This window comes from Melospiza melodia, chromosome 4 (genome assembly GCF_035770615.1).
Source record: "Melospiza melodia melodia isolate bMelMel2 chromosome 4, bMelMel2.pri, whole genome shotgun sequence".
Taxonomy (NCBI): Eukaryota; Metazoa; Chordata; class Aves; order Passeriformes; family Passerellidae; genus Melospiza; species Melospiza melodia.
This window is the reverse complement of record NC_086197.1, coordinates 23,780,693-23,802,338: the sequence shown is the minus strand read 5'-3', so window position 1 is coordinate 23,802,338 and position 21,646 is coordinate 23,780,693. Positions and strand designations below refer to the sequence as shown.

Genomic DNA, 21,646 nt, shown 5'->3' with positions numbered 1-21,646 from the left:
CACCCAAGGAACCATTCTATGATTCCACAGCTCCTCTATTCAAAAGGATAATGAATTTCAGGCATGGTGGGGCCTTTGAAGCAATATTTTTAATATAATATAGAATTTTGAGTCCACGGAACTTAAAGATCATCTTTGTCACTTTTGATCAGGATGTTTCCTCTCACTGTAATTACAAACATATGATAAAATGTTTCTTCTTAATATAGTTATGATAGAACCATAATTCTTAGTGTTTTATTACTACTGCAGGAATTAGACTTTCGCTGTTTTCCTCCTAAGCTTCCCTATACAAATATGGACAATACATAGTGGTGCTGCAGAGATTTATTTTCTATTTTGATAAAACTTTAAAAAAATTTTGATGAAATATGTCTATTTACAAATGCTAAATTCTTCTCAGTATTTTGCCCCCATACATTCAAACTCTCCCCCACTAACATACTGTTTGCTGCAGCTATTTTTTTTAGTAAAACATGTTTTGATTTTAATAAAATATCTAAGTTCAACTTTTATAGAGTGAGGAGTTTCCAACTGTTGTTTTTAAATTACTCCTTATTTCAAAATGGAATTTATGTTGGAAACGTTTTAAAAATAGAAGAAATGAAAAAAATATAAGTTGTTGACGTAAAACATTTGGTTCACAGTAATTAAAAACATTTTTGAAAACAAGCACTTTAGCTTTCCATCCTCATTTGGGACATATCTCCCTCCTTTTCTTTTCTTTTTGTGGAATGCAGTGAAACTTAAATTGAAGAGGAAAAAAAATGTATTGCTCTCTTATCTTGCTTATATGTCTATGAAGCCTAACTTTTCATTGCCACCTTTCATAACAGACCTATTGACTCTTTTTTTAGCATGAGGAGGACTCTTTAGTCCATTTTCTTCATTTTACTGATCCTTATGATCTCTATCACTGAGAGACTCCAGTCTGAGGTGAAAATTTTAGCAGGGAGCTGGTGAACAACATAAACACATGAGGAGAAGCAGTGAGAGGAAAATAGGAGCAGAATGCCTGTTCATTGTAATGGAACCAGTGTTGGTTCTGTGGGTAGCATTAGAAGACTGGGCAAAAGAAGGAGCAAAGACAGAGACCTTTGCTAAGAGAAACAGTGGCCAATGTCTTCAAAGCAATGGGATTTGATATGAATTAGTTCTGTGCTGGAGATTCTTTAAGGTGAAACCACATAATATGTATGAAAAAATCATAGAATCACAGAATGGCCTGTTTAGGAAGGGACTTTAAAAATCACCTTGTCCTAGCCCTTTGCAGGGACACCTTCCACTAGCCCAGGTTGCTCAGAGCCCCATCCAACCTGGCCTGGAACCCTTGCAGGGATGGGGCAGCCACAGCTGCTGTGGGAAACCTATTCAATTGCCTTACCACCCTCACAGGGAAGAATTTCTTCCCAATATCCAATCTAAACCTGCTCTCTGTCAGTGTGAAGCCATTCCCCCTTGTCCTGTCACTCCAGGCCCTTGTCAAGAGTCTCTCTCCATCTTTCCTGTGGGTTCCCTTCAGGCACTGCAAGGGCACAATGAGGTCACCCCAAAGCCTTCTCCTCTCCAGGCTGAACAATCCCAATTCCCTCAGCCTTTCCTCCCAGAAGAGCTGCTCCATCCCTCTGATTCTCTTGGTGTCCCTGCTCTGGACACCCTTGAACAGGTCCGTATGGGACTCCAGAAGAGAAATGCTAAGAAAGGAATGATGTTGACAAAAGAATCCATAGATTTTCTGTGAGGCACCAATGGAAAGATGCCTGTTCCTCACTCCAGAGAAGATTTCTGGTGGGAGACAGCACAAAGAAAATATGTGTCTTGCAGAAGAATAAGGCAAGAATGGAAAAATGTGCACTCCAGAAGTTCTGTGACAAAGGGGCCTTATGATGTCCGGGTTATTTCTAGGGCAGAATAAATCTATGGGGCTAGAAATTGTGACAGAGCTTCTTTTGTGGTGGCTGGGGAAAAATCCCATCCACACCTTGTCCCCAGAGGACATTCTGGTTTCAAAGGCTGGCAATCCATATGAAATAGCATCTCCAAACAGCTTGTTTTCATGAAGAAAAGCCACCTGGCATCCCTGGGGGTACTGGCAATGGGGTATTTCAGGAAAAGAGAAACAGGTGGATGTGGGTGATATTTATATCTATATTATGGATAGTAGTAAAGAAAATGGGAGCTGCAAATCCTTGCTCGGCTTTTGAAGGCCCCAAAGTTCAGTGTTGGAAATTTGGACTTGGGAGTTTGAACTGTTTGGGTGCACTGAGATGGCAAGTCTCATTTGAACCTGCCAGTGTTGTATCACTTCCAGAACTTTGTAAACCAGATCTTAGGGTTCCGTTGACCAACCATACACCATGCCTGGCAGGACAATCACAGTGTTAGTTTTTGCCTTTTTTAAAATACTGAGTAAATAGAAAATTTCTTGATCAAATAAGCAAACTGGGTTTTTTTGGCTGTTCCTCCTGCTGCCTGAGAAAGATCATCTGTGGGGAAATAAGTATTAGACAATAGAAAAAACACACATATTTTCTTAATAACATTGCACATTCAGTTGAATTATTTTAAAGATTCCAGATGCTTAATCTGCTGCTAATATGTTCAAACTTATTTGGATATAAATGAAATGGCTTTGTTTCTGATGGAATGATTCCATCCTATTATTCCCATGAGTAGATAATTATAGCTCTGTCAAAAGCCAGTAGGTTGTTGGGCACTTCTACAGACATGAGAATTTATGCATTTTAGGCAATGGGTGATGCAGGAGCTGATGTCTGAGACATCAGATATTTCCTTTATTCCCTCACCCATTGCCAGGTAATAGCGCTTTGTAAGCTGCTGATTTGGGTGAGCTGTTGGGCCAACATCAGTAAACCTGAACCTCTGGGTATTCAGGATTGTGTTTAGACCATGGAACTCTGAGAGATCTGAGCAATCCTTTCGTTAGAGTAGTGTCTAGGCTGCAAGACTTCGTGGGGTTAGCACCGATTTTGGCCCCAATACCAAGTGACACGATGCTTTTGTTCACTGATTTAAGATTTGGCCTTATTGGAAGGCCAATTTGCTTGTCTGTACGGTCTGAGAGTCATCTCTTTGTGTTTTTTCTTATTGTGTCAAGGACAACAGGTCTGTTGACTCAGGATGTCACACTTCCCAGCTGCAGGTCAAAGATATAGGTCTCTGTTGGGCATGCTGCTTTTGTCATGGGAGGACAGAATATTCCGAAGGCAACACAAGGCAGCTCTTTTGGATTGGCTTGCTCGGGACAAGGGAAAAATACCTTTGTGAGCTGTTGGCTCTTTAACTCCTTGACTTTGTGCCAAGGTGTAGCCTGCTGTGAAGCCATTTGTCACATCCAAGTTTCCTGGTTATATTGTGGGGAATGGATTTCTGTGATATATTTAATATATTTCATATAGTAAATATCCTCTTTCATGTAATAAGGCACATGCTTTCAGTGGCCTCTGAAGTGGTGTAAGATGGTTGTATTTGCTCACAAGAGTTAAATGAGTGGATATGTGATGAGAGAATAATTTATAAGTGACCACACCTCTACTCACATCCTACCAGTAATCGTTGACTTGAACTACTTAACTTTTAAATTTCTTTTACTAATGATTTGAGGAAAATACATGAGATTTATCATCATTCAGTAGTTTTCTGAACAGGACAAAGAAATAGAAAGAGCTCACAGTAATTTCAATGGTTTTCAGTCCACAAAGTTATTACAGAAAACAGGTAACTATTACAGAAAACAATAGATAAGTATTAGAGAAAACAAAAACAACAACAAAACCAACAGAAAACCCCAAAAAAACCAAAACAAAAAAACCTCAGGAATTAAGCTTAGAAGGGTACATCCGGTTCCTGCACTGTGCTCCAAAGCAGGACCAGCTATACCCAGAGTCATTTGCCAGGCATTTCTTTAAGCTGTTTTTAGAAATCTTCAGCAGTGAAGATACCATGGCCTTGTTATGGAACTGTTCCCAGGCAGTACCTACATCTGTTTGAAGGATCGGAGGATTTACTGTTCCAAGGGTTTTCTTCATTCCCAATCTAAATTTCCTGTTGGTATTTTAATCCCATACTTACTTTTTTTCTATATCAGCAACATATAAGAAGACTGTTTATGTATTTTCTTTACATACATTTCCTTCAAAATATGTTTTGTCTTTGATTTTGATATAACTTGCTTTCCTCTATTACCCAAGTTGTAGAATGTCGCTAAATGAAACCTTCAGGAAATCCATAAGAACTACCAAACTAAACTAAAAAAATTATAGAAAAGCAGATGGCCTTGATTTCAAAGTGCAAGTAATGGAGAATTCCTCAACATTTCTAGATTCCAAAGATCTTGCTTTTTCCATCCCTCATCTGTACAGCTGTACCAGTTACCCTGTTCTACCAAGGGTGAAAAGCAAACATGTCTCTTCCTTTTTGAAAGAGGTCATTCACGTAGAATAAACATGAGTGGGAGGTCCCTACAAAAGCTCTCTCTGTCCTGGCATTGCCTTTGCTCCCACCTAGTCATGGTTGATGGGAAGTTCAGGGAGTGACTTTATTACACAAGTAAACTATGAGGGCTTTGGAGTGACGAGTCAAGGGGGAATGGCTTCACACTGACAGAGAGCAGGTTTATATTGGATATTAGGAAGAAATTCTTTCCTGTGAGGGTGGTGAGGCTCTGGCACAGGTTTGCCAGAGAAGGTGGGGCTGCCCGATCCCTAGAAATGTTCCAGGCCAGGTTGGACAGGGCTTGGAGCAACCTGGGCTAGTGGAAGGTGTCCCTACCCATGGCAGGGTGTGGATGAGCTTAAAGGTCTCTTCCAATCCAGACCATTCTATGTAACAGAAACTTTTAGATCAGGTTTGTGCCAAGAGAGGACACCCAACAAACCCCTACAATTTTCCCTTGGATAGAGGGAAACCTTAAAATATTCTAGCAGTTGAGTGCAAAAACTGTAGCAAATGAGAGGATCTGTCTGCATATCTTTGGGAACTTTGCGGAAATACTGCATTGAGGACTTCACACTATAACCTGTTTTTGAGAAAACCCCCTTTCTTTGTTAACTTTAGCTGAAATTCAATTGCAATGGGACATTTAAATGCAAGATTCCATATCACTGTTTTCTGTGACAACACCAGAAATTCAGAAATTCTTTAGCTTGGTATGAGAACTTGGGGCAAGTCTCTGGGGGGAGGTAGAGCATCACAAATCACCCTATTTGACTCATGACTCTGTACAGAGATCCTCTCAGTGCATCCTCCTCATACCCAAGCATCTCAGTGATCTTTTCTCTAATTCTAGAAAGAGCCCAGGTAGGCTCAGCTCAGGTCTGTGCTCATCCAGTGCAATACATGTGCCAATAGTCTACTTGTTCTCTCCCATGCATAAACAACTGGGAGAAACATAAGCTCATCCCTTGCTAGAGGTGAATGCAGAGTTTTTGGCATTGTGAATGTGTTAGAAGGCTGATTTTGTGCATACCACTCTCCAATTCACTCCATACCATATGCATAGAATTTACCCCCATGCAGGCTGTGAATATTTGAAGACACTTATCTCCTCACTACCTCTGAGGATGATCCAAGTATAAATTACAACCTTTTCTATACTCTCCAGACCCGATTTTCACACAGTAACTCCTTGCTCTCCAAGAATATTTGATATCACATTTTACTTTGCTGAGCATTATTGCTGTTTCAAATTATGCTCCTTGTTGGCTCAGTCTTAATTTGCCCTCCTTGGATCTCATTCTATTTCACACTTGTATTTCTGCTTTCTCAACAGCCTGGTATTTAATCTCTGCTCTCTCCACTATTCACAACCTTTCCTAATTTAGTATTCTCTGCAAACCCGATTGAGTTGTTGCCATGTTAAATGTAGGATAAACTGTGATCCCTGACTAGACACCACCTCACAGTTTCATGTACATGTTTCCACTACTTTCACCACTTATTTGGTTTGGAATTACAGTCATTGTTTTGTTGATAGATCTACTCCATCCTTTTTTTTTTTTTTTTTTTATTAATTGTAGGAAAGACACAGAGAAATATTTTTAAGAAAATTAAGTGTGAAGCCTACTATTTCCAATTTTGCTAACTTGCTTTATAATAAATTCAAACGAGGCTTTTCAAAGCATCTTTCAATAGATCTGCATTTTACTGCCAACTGCCAACACAACTGTTTCTTCAGAAATATGGAAAAAGGGGGAAATTATCTGGGATGCTGGTAGGAAGTAGTCCCCTGGGAGTTTTTTGTGTTTCCTACATAGTTTTAGCACACGTATACAATTGGAATAAATATTACCCAACTCAGCCCAGTGTATGAGTAGTTATCATTTCTGTTTGGAAATTGGAAAGGACTTGCAATTAGATTGCTATGGACCAGGGGAAGTTCAGGTTGGACATCACGTTGGAAGAATTTCTTCACACAGAGGGTAGTTAGACATTGAAAGGGGTTGCCCAAAGAGACAGTGGAATCCCCATCCCTGGAGGTGTTTGAGGAAAGACTGGATGTGGCACTCATTACTCTGGTTTAGTTGACGAGATGGTGTTTGGTCCAAGCTTGAACTCGCTGATCTCAGGGTTCTTTTTCGACTTGATTGGTTCTGTGATTCATGAGGAAGTCACTGCTAATTTGATACCATCAGGAATGTGTGTGTGTGTATATATATATATATATATATATATATATATATATATGTGTGTGTGTGTGTGTGTGTGTGTGTCTAAAGAGCATGCTCATAATACCAAAATGTATGTATTTCATTACTCTTCCAACTCCATTAATAGAGTTTGCCTCCTTGTCTTTGCCTTTCCTTGTTTTATTGACACCTTAATCACTATACTCCCCCAGTCTTGTTGGGTTTTGGAGCTAGGCTGGGTGTGTGTGAAGGTACAGGGACGCTCATTATGGACTGCTACTTGCTATAGACTTTCACCATGATTAGCCAAACAAAATATTTTCCCTGGATATGGGATCAGGGCAAGGGGCAGTGCCAATGATAATGACAGAGAAAGCAGGGTCAGGACTCTTCTAACTCCAAAATGTGTCTTTTTTGGAGCAAAACTGGAGAGAGAACTGAAGGCCCCTTGCTCTTGTATCTTTTCCCATCCTTCTAGTCTTCCATTTGCTATTTATCCAGAACTCTTTTCTGCATGTCATCTCTCTGTTATTGGCAAAAGTTTGCCTCTGTAGATTGTGTTCTGCAACTGTGTTTCAAATTTTATAGCATATTCAAATGTTAGAATACAAACTTAATTAATACTTTACAGCTGGTAATAAATGGTCTGGAGCCAGAGAAAGAATTTTGCATAGCCACATCCCCCTTCTAATTCATCCTCTGCTCCTCAAGCTTTTCATTACCAGCTTAAAAACGTTGCTAAAATTTACACCACTGTGCTCTCCTCTTGTGCCGGTGTGATCATTCACAGTTTGTGTAAGCTAAATTTGAAATTGTGACCCAAGAAATCTGATAATGTGTTGCATGTCTTTGTCTCACACTTTGTGTGGGGATAAGTGGCTTCACATGGTGTAAGACAATGGAGAATCATGTTCTAAGTGTGCAATGCCAGAGCCTTACAGTGAGATTTTGCTTCACTACGAGTTCTGTGATGATTTCACAGCAAAAAGATGTTCAGTCCAGATTCTTCCAGCTAGGACACCAATACAGAATTAGGCCAGAAAAACTTCAAGGGAACATGGAAAGGACATTTTTCCTCAGAGCCTAGCACTAAATGCATCTCTTCTAGAACTGAAATCATAAGCTCAGTTGAATTTAATTCCAAGAACTGTAATTTGTGCTTTGCAAATTGCAAAATTGCCAACTGCATTACTTCCACAGGACCCAAAGTGCTAATATGAAATGTATAATGAGATTAAACAAGTGATTTTAAAGATAAAGTTCAGATAAATTGTTATCTACCTGTGACAAATAGACTTGATTTTACAAAAGATAACATAATTTTGCACATTTTTATATTTTAAGGCGAGATACTACAAGTAGTTGGGAACTGATTGTGTAACCAGTGGACTCATATAGAGCTGTTAGTCCTATGCTTAAAAATTTAAGGGGGAAACTCTTAAATTAAATCCCTTCCAGTAATTTAAATGGTGCTGAATTATGGGAACTACTAAAGGGTTTTTTTTTTTTTAAGTTATGCTTGATAAATTGTTTTAAAATGGGTTGTGCTTATTATTCTGTTAACTTCCCCATTAAAATGTTCACAGTTTACATGACAAAGTGTGAAACCAGATTGACTATTACAATAGTGGTGCTCTGGATTTCAGGGTACAAAGTGGAGATTGAAGATCCAGTGAACTCCAAGACAGTGAAATCCAATTTTTTTTCTAAATTTAGTTTTTGAAACTCACTTTGTTTCCCCTAACAGTTTCATATCCAGTCAATATCAAAGCGTAGTAAATTGATTTAATCATGCAAAGTAAAGTAGGCACATGTCTAGCTCAAAAGCTGTCTTCCTTGTGCTTCACTTTATTTATTTAAAAGTATTTTAAAGCCACATGTGGTATTTCATCACATTCCTGGGGACTTTTCAGGAGATACATTGAAAAAATAAAAGCTGAGCAGGTGACAGGGTATCCCTTCATGCCCTGAGCTGAATTTGTGACATTCCAGTACCACCTTCTCTACTATGGCAGGCCCAGGTACCACAGTCAGGGGCTTTGGAAATCCCACCAGATGTATTTGTACAGCTGGCCCTTTGCCTTCTCAGGATCAGCCTCATTATGATTTATTAACCATCTACAAAGAGCACTGACAAACAATGAATATTTATGACTACAGATGTAACCCTATTGTTTGTGCAAATTACAGTGTTTTCCTGGTAATATTCTGAATGGCTTCAAGTTGACATAAATAATTCATACTTGTAAAGCCATATGTTAAACTGTCATTGTAAAAGACTAAGTGCTGCCAGTTTTCACTTGAACCGTATGTAAATATCAAGCACTTGATATTAAACAGCGATATAAACTCTAAGCACCTTAATGCCACTCACACCATAAAGATTGTAATATGCCACAGTGCATTGAGTGCCAGTGTCAAAAGAAGTTTAACTGCAGCAAAGGAACCATTTTTATTCCTGAGTAAATTGCAGCATATTAATTTAACCAAGTCTGGCTTTACAGATTTAAATTACAGTGAGAGCAGACCTCCAGCCTTTGTTATTATTACTGTGTGAAGAAAACAGCTTGAAATATTAACACAAATATACTCCAAGTCATTAGTTCTTATCAAGGTACTCATTGCGTGCATGAGCCATGCATTTACATACATTTAATATGTGTATATATATATATGTGTGTGTGTGTCAAATGCTGTGCAAATGTCATAGAATCATGGGATAGCCTGGATTGGAAGGCACCTTAAAGACCACACAGTTCCAAGCCCCTGGGCAGGGACACCTTCCACTATCCTAGGTTCTCCAAGCCCCATTCAACTTGGCCTTGGACACTTCCAGGGATGGGGCAGCTGCAGCCACTCTGGGACTTTTTATTTTTCATTAGGAATTTCAGAATGTAGTGTTAAGACTCATAAGGACTACAAAGCTCTTGGATTCATGGGTTCTTCCCTCCATGCTGCTAGCATCTCCACTGACAGAGATGAGGCTGGTATCCTTTTTCCTGCCAGGCTCCATGGCCGGAAGCACAGCCCTCACCCACCACATGACATATTTCTGGTCCTGTGGGAGGGCTGAGTCTCCTGAGGCACAGAGACTTGGCTACTCACACACACTTCCATGAGCCCTGTTATGTGGAGGGTCAAGTCAGTTGCCCATGTCAAGGCTGTAGCCTGTGAGAGATTTACTTCCAACCCCATTACAGGAGAAGAAATACAGCTGTGGGCTTGGTTCATGGTTCCCATTCTGAGGCAGCGGCCTCAGCCAGCTTAAAGGCCACGAGGTGGCCTGATCATAGTTCAGAAGAACGCACAGCCACATCTCAGAAGTCTCTCAGTAGATGCTCTTAACTGACAATTTTGCAGCTAAATGATAAGGCTGAAGGATGCAGATGGGCAAATTCAGCTTGGAAATACACCATACATTTTGAACAGCTAAGGTAATTAGCAATTTGAATGACCTAATAAGGCTTGTAACTGACTGTTCATCACAGAAATGCTCAAGCTGTGGTTAGAGGTTTTTTTAAAATAGTTAAATCACATTTATTATCCTTATAGCAAAAATTTTCTCAAGGAAGTTGTGTGGTTACAAAGGAAACTAAGACTGGGTGGTTAAAAATAACATTGCTTAGCCTCAAAATCCATTAATTTCCATGATCCCAGTACTGAGCCTTGCACACACTTCTTAAAGCTCTCTGTTCTGCATTGCTTCCACAGTTTAGATTTAGAGTGTGTCCACTGAAAGCTCCACTGACAGATGTGGTGTGTCTGTGCTACTCTGCATGTTTCAAGGACAGCAAAAAATTTTAATTAAAGATTTTGCAGTTCTTCATGTGCCTCCAAATGAACCTTGGCAGTATGTTTTCCATGTGCAGTCCTGAGACAGAACATTGCTCACAAAACACAACCACGTTTACTGTTAAAATTGCTGCTTGAGTGAGAAGAATAGAAGTTAAGTTCTCTTTTAATGGGTTTGAAATCAGAAGCGCTTTCTTTTGCTTCAGTGGGAGTGTGAAAATAGAACTTCTAGATTCAGACAGGGCTAGACACAGGCATTGCAGGTGCTCAGCATGACAGCAGTTTTTTCTTTCCTTACAGAAGTCTGAGGGCTAATACAATCCCTCAAAAAGTGTTAGTCCCAATTACAGACTGAAAGAATCCCATGAACTCAGCCGAATTTTCTTAATTGTAATGACCATTGTGGCTACTGCATGACCCCAGGAATGCAGTCCTTGATTATGCCTCTTTTTGTGACATCACCCTGGAACTGGTTATTTTTCACAACTGCACATTCTGCAGGCCTTTACTGGCTCATAGTTTGCAAATGTCTCTGAAGGATCCATTTCTCCTTGTCTTAAACTTATTTCAAGGCCAAAGTAACACTATAGGGACCCCTTATTTCAGAAGCAGCTTGTTTTATGCTTTGTCTTGAGCCTGCAGGGCACAGATAGTGCTTCAGGTGCCACATAAATACAAAAGAACTGCATTTATACCACAATCCATATTTCTAGGTGCTTATTTGGACAGTGCAGTTTTTACACAAATTAAAGCTTTTGTATTGAACTAGAAATTAAATTAGAAATCTACTAAGAAATGTGTGCTTATAAAAATGGCAATTACTTATTTGAAGCTTCCTGGGCATACTTAGAAATGAATTTCTGGATTTTGTTATTGGAAATGTAATTTTGTAGCTTATTTTTGTTGCTAGCAGTGTAAGACCTTAGAGAAGAGTCCTAGATTTTGTTCTTTCCTGAGCATCTTTTACTGAATTTCATTCAGTTATTACAGCTCTATGTAAGTCCGGTGAAATCATTGGGATTACCCAGGTGCAACCACAATGAAGACACTGAATTTCAGCGCTGAAGCTACAAAGCAGGATGGAGAAGAAAGTAAATTTCTGGTTGTACTCCCCAAGTGCAGGTTGAGTTGGCATTGCTGATGGTTAGAAACACCTGTTTGGAGGAGGTGTCATCTTGAGGGAAAGTATCAATTAATAACTGGAATACTTGTGATCTGAGCAAAGTGGCTGTGGTTTAATTCAAAGAGAAGCATAGAACAGTTTCCAAAAGCTGCCTGGTGCTGTCCAAGTGCAGAGTACTTCCAGGTTTCCACAGCCCAGAAGCCCATCCTGAAGATGCAGAGCTGGATCTTTGCCATGTTAGGTAACTCATATGGAAATAAACTGTCCAGAAAAATGAAGAAGAAATTTAATTTTATCTTTCTTTCTTTTTTGAATATTTTTAATTTCACTTTTTATTTTTAATAGGGAAAGAGCTGTAGCTCTTCAAGGAATACATTCCACACATGATTAAACATTAAAACAGGAACACATCACTGCACACAGACCAAAACCTGCTTTTTCCTCGACTAGAATTTTAAATCTGTCATTGTATTGAAGGAAAACAAAAGTAAGATTTTTAAAGTAAATATTTTAGTTTACCTCTGGCACAAAACCAAACAATTTATATTGTGAGGTTTTCTGTCTGCATATAAATATTCCCCTGCAACACAATTCATCATGGAGAATGTTCCTCAGCGTAACATATCTGTCATGAGATTGTTTTACAGATGATCCATTTTGTCTTGTTGTGTTGATCAATACTTACGTTTTTGGGCTGCTCCAAATAGAGGATCTTCCAGCCCAGTTCCTGGCCCTGCACAGGATCCCCCAATAATGCCACCCTGTGCCTGGCAGTGTTGTCCAAACGCTCCTGGAGCTCTGGCAGCCTTGGGGCTATGACAGTTCCCTGGGGAAATGGGAGTTCCCTGTTCAGTGCCCAACCACCCTCTGGGGGTGGTTTCCTGCTATCCACCCTAAACCTTCCCTGACTCAGCTTCATCCCACTTCTGGGGTCCAGAGACCCTGTCTCTGGTCACAAGAACAGAAGGTAGCTTTCCACTGCCTGGATGGATGAGGATGAACTGGGAAAAACTGAGATGGACTAGGAGCTCTGGGAGGGAATACAAGGAACTGAAACTTCTGAGATGGACTGGGATAGACTATGATGAACTGGGAGATCTGGGATATTGAGTTAAATTTCCGGGTTTGTTTTTGGCAGTGTACGCTAAGTAGCTCAGTTTCTTCATCCAACATTGCCTTTATTCTCTTGTTGGCTTAGCAGCTTCTCACGTTGTTCAGATCTCCCTTTGGCTCAGGGCTACAGTCCATGGCAAACTCATGGAAAAATATGGTTCAAGGAAGCAATGCATGAAAGAGTAAGCTGAGAAGACGGCCTGCTGACCATCCTGGTGTAACCCCAGCCAGCAACCACTCACTCCCCAACAGCAGGACTGGGGAGAGAATGGGAAGGTTAAAAGGCAGAAAATCCCTGGTTGGGATAAAGGTAGCTTTATAGCAAAGCAAAACAAGGAATTAATTCCCTGCTTGCCATGGCTGGCAGCTGTTCAGCTATCCCCAGGCGAGCAGGGCTCCATCACATGCAACAGTTTCTCAGGAAGACAGACACCATTACTCCAAACATCCCTCCCTTCCTCCTTCTTCTCCCCACTTTATACACTGATTGTGATGTCATAAGGTTTGGAATGTCCCTTTGGTCAGTTGGTGTCACCTGTTCTGGCTGTGTCTCCTCCTAAATTCTTTCAGCAGTGTGGCAGCAGAAAAGCAGGAAAGGCTTGGCTCATGTAAGCTCTGCTCCACAATAACAAACCCACCTCTATTATCAGCCCTGTGTTCAGCACAAGTACAAAGCACAGCCCCATAGAGCCCCTAGTGATACTGTAAAATGTGGTGTCCTTCAAGCCTTCTGGGAATATAATCACTTAGAAATTCTTTATGTCCTGTAGAATTGCTGAGTGTGTAATGGCCAAAATGCAATGAAATGCATGTGTGCATTCACAGGAATGCTTTTTCAAGTAGCGTTCCGGCTACATGCTGGACTCTGTGTATGAACTGTAAAGAGTATTTTTGTGCTGTGTACACTGGGCCAAATTATTGGTGCTTCTGGTTGGGTCTGCTATGCCCCAGTGCTGCCAGGACTGTCCCGAAGGAGACACAGTCACAAGAGGGGCTGCTGAGTAATGATCTCCCCCAGTGTCTGAGGCACCACCACCATGGCAATGGATGTATAAGGCAGGGTTATGTCCTAGGTCTAATTCCACATCACGGTTAGAAAATCCACAGCTGCATTTCTGCACTTATATGCTGCATTCCTAATTCTACTTTGGGAAAGCTTCTTACAAAGGCAAAACACTCCCAGATTTTTATGTTTATCCATGGGCAATTGTGCCTTGGAAATGGTTTATAGGGAACCTTGGACCTGAATTCTAATCTGATTTAAACTCATTTAAATTTAGAATCACTCTGGGCTAACTCCAGTGTAAGGACAGTACTGGTCCATGGGGCAGCAGCGGTGCTTCACAGAAATACCAACAGCAGCTGGCTTTGTGCCCTTAGTTAATTTGATTATATAGTTTTAGTTTAACTTAAACAAAGCAGCGACCTTATTATTATTTTAAGAAATCTATTTTGAGAGGAGGGAATCATATTTCTCACATAAATCCATCTTCAAATGTCTTCTTTAGATGTACATGCAGCTGGGGCTGGAGTTGAGTTTGTGTGGGGAGGGAAAAAGTGTACTGGATTTCAATGATCACAGTTGCTTTAAATTATGCAGGGAAGAAGGAGATGCTGTTTATGCATTAAAAAAACAAGGTTGGCAGTGGGGATCAGAGGGGCCTTACCTTTGTAGTTTCCCTTTGCTATAAAACAAGTACCAGGGGAAGGATTGGGGTGCCTTGCCAATAATTATCTGAGGGGTTATATTTGGTGCTTGTGACCATTAGGAAAAAAATCTGGGTTCAGTGGTAGTCAACATTCTTATCAGGGTTTCTGTCTCAAGCACTGTTCTTCTGTAGTTTTACAAGAAGCAATTCAAAATAAATGCTTGAATCTTGCTTTGCCTAAATGTGAATTAAAATCAATCTCAGGAATTTCTCCTGATATGAACTTTAGTAGGACTTGAATACATGTTTTCAAATACTTAAATCATAGTTGCATAGGATATTTTCTTAATTTTGCAGACATTTTCTACATGTCTTATTTACTCTTCCCCTCCTTTATCTTCAATTAAAATCTACTTTAAAAACATCCATGTTCTGAATTGCATAATAAACTTCAAAATCACAGCAGGGGAATTGAGAATGGCTCTCAACAACAAATCCTATTAATCATAATATTTCCTATTGTACAGTTCTGTCACATCTCTTATTTTATGTGTTTTGCCTACAGAACGAAAAGGAGAAACTGACATGGAGTGACCGCATGCCTGGATATGCAGCAAACTTTGGACTGATTCTATTCATGGTAACATACATTTCATTTCTGCTTTTATTGTTTATTAGGTGTGAGAAACTTTGCCATGAGCATCTAGAAGGAAACTCTTGAATTGCTGTTCTCAAATATGTTAAAAATCTGAAGGTAAGGTCAGTTTGGGAGAAATACTAGGAAGGCTCATGGAGCTCAATGCCCGCCTCCAGCTTTAATCTCTTTTTCCAAAGGCTGCTTGTGGAAAGTCTGATTTGCTGTTATGCCAGCTGTTCATTATACAAATTCTGCCTCTCCTCCAGGGTTTCTGCTCCATCTCCGTTATCCTATGAAGGGATAACATTGATGTTTAGTTGTGAGCACAGTATTGCATATGTTGGTCACAGTGAGGTTCGGAAAGGTTGAGCCTCTGAACAGGCGACATCCAGGTGAAATAAATCAGTTGCTGATAAATATTTATCCAAGACACGTTCAGGGATGGACTGTACAGTAGATCATGGTATACAGTAAGATCATGGTACACAATCCTCCCTTGGGAGCAAGAATCAGGTGTGCAGGACAGCCCCTAAAGTGGGAACACCATTGTCCTAGTCAAAAGTCAAATTTCCAGCAAAACAAATCCATCATGAAGCTACTGGACTTTGTAAACAGCCACAGGAAGGCCTGGGAAACAAACCTGAAGTTACATGGTAAAGGATCCCATTATCCATCTGGTTACAGTAATTACTGACTGAAACCTTCCGTTCATACCTACAGTCACTATAAAATGGCAATGAAAGGCCTGTTTACACCATTGCAGCATGTAACTAGGGAAACCCACCTGCAGCCTAAATTATTTTAAGATAGCTAAGTGTATTTCTAATTTACTCAAATTTGCATATACTGCACCAGATGTCCTGAGAAGATTTTATTTCTTTTTCTGACAATCAAATGCTCACGTTGAAATGAATGTCTACACCCTTATAGATATGTTTATATATTTATGAAGAGGTATGCACTGCATATTCAGAATATTTTCTCTACATTTTAGATGTGTCCTCTATGGAAGTACTCACAGCATTTTGAGTGAGTTTACCATGCTGTGGCCATACCCAATATTTACTTTTTAGGCAGAATCTCTAAGTGTCATGAGTCATGACTTCACTTAGAGCGGGCCACACTGAGTCTGACTAAGCACACAGCCCTGACTGAGCTTTTACAAGTCATTCTTTTGCAGACAAGGTGCTTACATGTGCTTTTGACTTTCACCACATGTTTAATTCTCCTCTAAGCATGAGCCTAAAGTGCTTTCCTGACTCATAACCTAGGTATTACCCTCCCTGCTTACTGTAACATCTCAGAGAGATTTATAAAGGGTTATTACATACAGTTTGTGAGATGTAAAATGCAGAACTTCAATTCTTCAACTTCTGTTTGTGACTAGTGAAACTAGGCTGACTTTCACCATCTGCAAAGCAGACACAATGATCTTATTTTTGCAATATTTTGAGCATTATGTATATATAAGTACTTACAGGAGACAACTTGCAAACCATGCATGAAATTCAAACCCACTCTTGATGAGGGAGAGCATGCTCTGCATGCTCTCATGGATGTTGCAAGTTGCTCTTTACTGTATGGGATGTTTCCCTTTTTCCTGCTAGATTAGTTAAAGAGGAATTGGAACGATCAGACTGAAGTTTTGTTGTCAGTCTGTGAAATAGAATTGCACTGAGAAACCTTATTGGGCTTGTTAAGCTCTATTATTATTATTATTATTATTATTATTATTATTATTATTATTATTATTATTATTCACCCAGATTAATTATTTTAACTATAAGGCCTACATACAAAATAAATAATAAAATCTTGAATTTATGTGTGGATGCAGGGGTACAAGAGTCAGACACACACCTGCACACAAGCAATTTCTAGTGCTGTAAAAGCGATGGTTGAATTTTTAATGCTAGCTTTCCCAGGCCAAAAGGGAAAGGGTGTTCCAAATCTATAGGTGTTTTCCATGAAAATTTCTACATTGCTATAGAGTGATGCTGTTTTGTTCTGTCCCTCTTTCCCTGTGCTTTACATCCCATACTTTCTCTGGTGATTCTTGAAGCTGGTAATGGCTTTCTTAGAGTAAAATCTTTCCTTTCCCCCCCCCCCCCCTCAATTTCCATACTTCTGTTGTGTACTTCACTTTTGTGAATCCTCTTTCAAGAATTGTGTCATGGTCTTTTCTTTTTTTTCTGGCTTTTCCTCTCTCTGTATTAAGCTAGGCATGCTGGTATTTTTGTTCAAAATGCAGGTTGAAAAAAACCATTCTGTTTGGTTCTCTCATCCAGTCTTACATCACCAAACAATTCCAAGGATTAATTCACACATGTGTGGATGCTTTAAAATCTGATCAAGTCCTTTTGTTGTACACAAAGCTTCACTGGACTGCAGAGGGGGCAGAAGATCCAAGTCTGATTTAAGCTATGCATTTTTGCAGGGATTGTAGGACAGAAATTCACAAGTCTTAGTTTTGCAGGGTGAGATCAATGGTAGCAGGAGATTTGGGCTCAGCTGGGCATCTAAAAGCTTTTCTTGAGTGTGATTAACAATAACACAACACAACTTATAAACCCCATATTTAGAAGGCACATGTTGTGGCAGAGATTTCTGAGTTGGTGTAAAGATGCTAGTAGTGCTGGGAGAGAGCAGGGTGGCATGGAACAATGAATCACTGGGGCTTTTCTTTGTTTGGCTGAGTCAGAGGAAGGAAGAAAATCAATTTGTGTCAGGCAGAAGAGTTCAGCCTCTTCCACCCTATTCTCACTCACATGGTGTAATATTTGACTCTAGAATAGCCCTACTGGGGGGCCAGAGAACTATCTGGACATTAAATTGTTATCCTACTTGGATGGAGGTAGCAGCCTAGCCCACAGGGTTTTATAGCTTCCTTCTCATATCTAGCTTGCTTGCTTTCCTGTTTGTCTTCATTCATACCAGGCTCAGTAGGTGACCTTTTCTGCAGCCAGTTTTCACATCTGTTTCTAAGCAGTTTAGTCCTGGATGGACTAGTTCAGCTATTCAGGGAAGAAACTGCCATAACGGGGTGGCGGGGGGGAAGGATGGCCAGAGGGAATGTTGGCAATGACAACAAACCCCAAAGTGGGCACCTGAACAAATGGTGGCCTGCCTGATCAGGAATCTGGGCAGAAGAGGTATTTTCAGGAATGAGAGAAATGCTGTGAAGATACAGAAACCATTCCCTCTCGGTGACTGTCTGGGGAGTGAGAACTGTGCTCACAGTAACTGTGCACTCCTACAGGCCCTCCTCAATTTTCTCCTCTTGCTGGATGCACAGATAATGAAGACTCCTAAAGGAGTATTTTTCCATCTGTGTCTAAGCAGATGTTTAAATTAAACAGCTGAGCAACTGAGAGTTTCTGAAGCCCTGGTGCATTTGCAAAGCAAATATTTTTGTTCTTTAAACAAATAGGACTTTTTTTTTTTTGTTTTAGTAATTTTGTACACCTTGCTATGGCATTGCATGGATTTGAAAAGGTTGCTACTCTCTTATCTTCCAGGTCAGGAATCCTTAGGTCAGGTTCAAGTTCATTCAAGTTCATTGAACTTTCATAATCTGAAATTTCCTCTTTTTCTGTTTAGTGTGGATTGTCCTTGACTCTTCTTCCTGTACTGTTAAGATATAATTCCTAAGTGGGAATTCATGGTGGAGAGAGGTGTGTATGGAGGCTCAGGGATCTCATCAGCTCCAGAATGAGGCATCCAATTTCTGATTTTCCTTGTCCACCACCATAGTGAAAAAAATTGCAAAGAAATCCAGGGGAAAAAAACAGGAAGACAGTATCAGGAAGATGATTAAGAAGGAGGAATCTGTTGCTCAATTGAGAAAAAGAAAGGAGCTTAAGGTGTCTGTAGAGGTGGAAGGTGAAGTAAATTAATACCAGGTGGTGCTGGTTTGTTTTCTTCCTTTGTTGGGGATTTTACTTTCTACTCTAGTGATTGTAATGGGGAAGAAAGGAAAAAGTTATGGTTCTTGTGTTCCTGCACCCATTCTGTCACTGCAAGGTAGTTCAGCATGAATGTGATTTTTTTTTGTCTGTTCATTTGGTAGGTAAGTCAAAAGAAAAATAGATATGAAAACTAGAAATGTTTCCTTGACACAATGAAAACTACAAAACCAAGGGAAATGATATTTTATGTAATTTGAAAAGTTTTCATTTAAACTGTTTCAGGTTCAGGCTTTTGTCATTCAACCTACATTTCATTTAAAATTAATGAAACAGTTCTTTAAAAAGTAAAATTAGATGTTTTACTAGGTCTAATTAGTACTATTTGCTGACAAAACATATTTGACAATTTCATCTGAAAACTCCAGGACTTTCTCCAAATAATTAATTCTTAGTATGTTTACTAGTTCTTCATAAAAGTGTGCACAGTTTTCACCTTCAACCTTTAATAATTTGACTCTGATTCTTGTTGTGGTTCTTTTGCAATAGTTCCTTTTCATTCAACTACCTTCCCCTGCATACAGGAATTCAATAAACTATTGCTGGATCATTAAAATGAACTATTAAATTTCCTTAAACCTGTGTTTTGAATCTGGGCCCCTAGGCCCATTTTAATAATTGCAGTAATCTAATCTTTCACATTGAGGTAGTCTCTTTCATCTGATGATCTCAAGATGTTTTACCTAAAATAATGAATGTACACTGGAATTCTTGCTAAAGGCAAAAATGAAAGGGAAAAATGTACCTTCTCCCCCTTTTGTGCTGTGATGATGAAAATTTGTTATTTTTTATTATTGTTTTAATGATTTCTTTTTCATTGTGGATTGGTTTAGATTTTTTTATTTTAACAGAATACCACAACCCTGTGAAATTCAAATTCTTCTTGTAGGAACTTGATCTTTAGTAGCAGGGCCAATTTTCCTCATCTCATGGGTCAAAGCTGGCCCAGAAAGAATGCCAGGGATACCAAGTGATTTCTGGGACACAAATGTAAAGAGAATAACCGTGAATAAGTGAATAAGCCCTAATAAGCCTGCTTAGGTCAGCCTCAAAGGAATAATAACAGGGGAATAATAACTTTAATTTGTAAGTTGGCACTTCTGCTGTGCACAGGTGAAGCTGTTTGAGCCAGCAAAGCCCATTTACCTGACTGCACATAAATACAGGCCTTTCAGTCCAAGCCATCTGAATCTATTGTCAGATAAAAGATCTGACAACAATAATTCCTGCTTTTGAACCCAAATTTCACTGCATGAATGATGTGTGTAGCTTTAATCAGAATGGACATGCCTATCTGCAGGAATCCATGAAACCAGTATAAAAGAATCACAGATTGGTTTGGGTTGAAAGGACCTTAAAGGTTATTTAATTCTAACTCCCTGCCAGGGATACCACTCACTGGATCAGGACACTCAGGGCCCCATCCACCCTGGCCTTGGTCTCTTCCAGGGATGGGCCAGCCACAACTTCTCTGGGTAACCTGTGCCAGGGCCTCAGCACCCTCACGGGAAGAATTTCTTCCTAATATCTAACAAAAAATGTCCTCTTTTGGTTTAACCATACTCCCTTTTCTTACCACTACCTACCCATGTAAAAAGTTACTTTCCCTCCTTTTTATAAGCCTCCTTTAGATGCTGAAAGATGGTATAAGATCTCCCTGAAGCCTTCTCTTTTCCAGGCTAGACAACTCTCTCAACTCTCATCCAACTCTCTCAAACTGTCTTCACATGAGAGGGGCTGTGAAGCATCCAGCCCCCGATCATCTTGTGTCAGTTGAATTGTTGTGCCAGTTTGGAGTGGTGCATCAATTTCCTTATTTCTTATTTATGCCCCTGTTTGCTGGAGAGCCTTTTATTTTGATCACCTGCATGTTGTCACCTCGCACTAAGAAACAGCCCTGTGATGCCAATTCATGGAACACACCCAACCTCCCAGCTAAAGCTTCTGTTTCCAGGCTGAACTAATCCATTTGTTAATTTGTTGGCAGATCATGCTGGCGTTTTCAGCAGTGTTTGGTGTCATCGTCTACCGAATCACGACAGCAGCAGCCTTGTCCTTCAGCACAAACGAGACAACCAGGTCCAATGTTCGAGTGACTGTGACTGCCACTGCTGTCATCATTAACCTTGTGGTAGTCCTCATCCTCGATGAAATTTATGGAGCTGTGGCCAAATGGCTGACAGAAATTGGTAAACTGCCTCGCCACATTCCTCATTAATCCATGTATTGACACCAGGGGGTGCAAGGAGGGTCCAAGAGGAGTATTTCCTCCTGGATGGGGCCTCTGAAAACACTCAGGCCTGTGAAAGTACCTCTTTAAGCTAAAAGCTGCAGAAAGTCAGTGGGTTGTTTAAAAAATATTGATGGCTCTAACAAAGTTACATTGATGTTGTTTCCCTGGTGAAAGTTTTAACTATTTCCTTACTGCTTAAATGATTTTTTGGTTCCATTTTGGGGGCATGTCTGGGCTGGACTTTTTATTAATGATTTTTACTGCAATTAGTGGTTGGACTTTAAAAGTTTATTTTAAACATCAAAATATTGTTGCAAGCCTGGTTATTTATTTCTTTTGAAGAGAAGTCATTCCTTTGACTCCTATAGAGCTTTAAGCCTAAAGTATTGATTTGTTATATACATTAGGTTAAAGACGTTTACTAATAGGAATTTAGGCTGGGCTTTATTTTATTATATAAATTAGACCAAGGAAGTTGACTGATAGC

The 21,646-nt window shown here is 39.8% G+C and overlaps 1 protein-coding gene across 1 annotated transcript in view; it reads left to right on the top strand.

The window, feature by feature from the left end:
• ANO2 (anoctamin 2) overlaps positions 1-21,646 on the top strand; it is a 145,303-nt gene that overhangs the window by 92,462 nt on the left and 31,195 nt on the right. The window contains exons 15-16 of the mRNA XM_063155853.1: positions 14,890-14,964; positions 20,914-21,115. Coding sequence (XP_063011923.1) covers positions 14,890-14,964; positions 20,914-21,115 — 277 coding nt within the window. The remainder of the gene's footprint in view (positions 1-14,889; positions 14,965-20,913; positions 21,116-21,646) is intronic.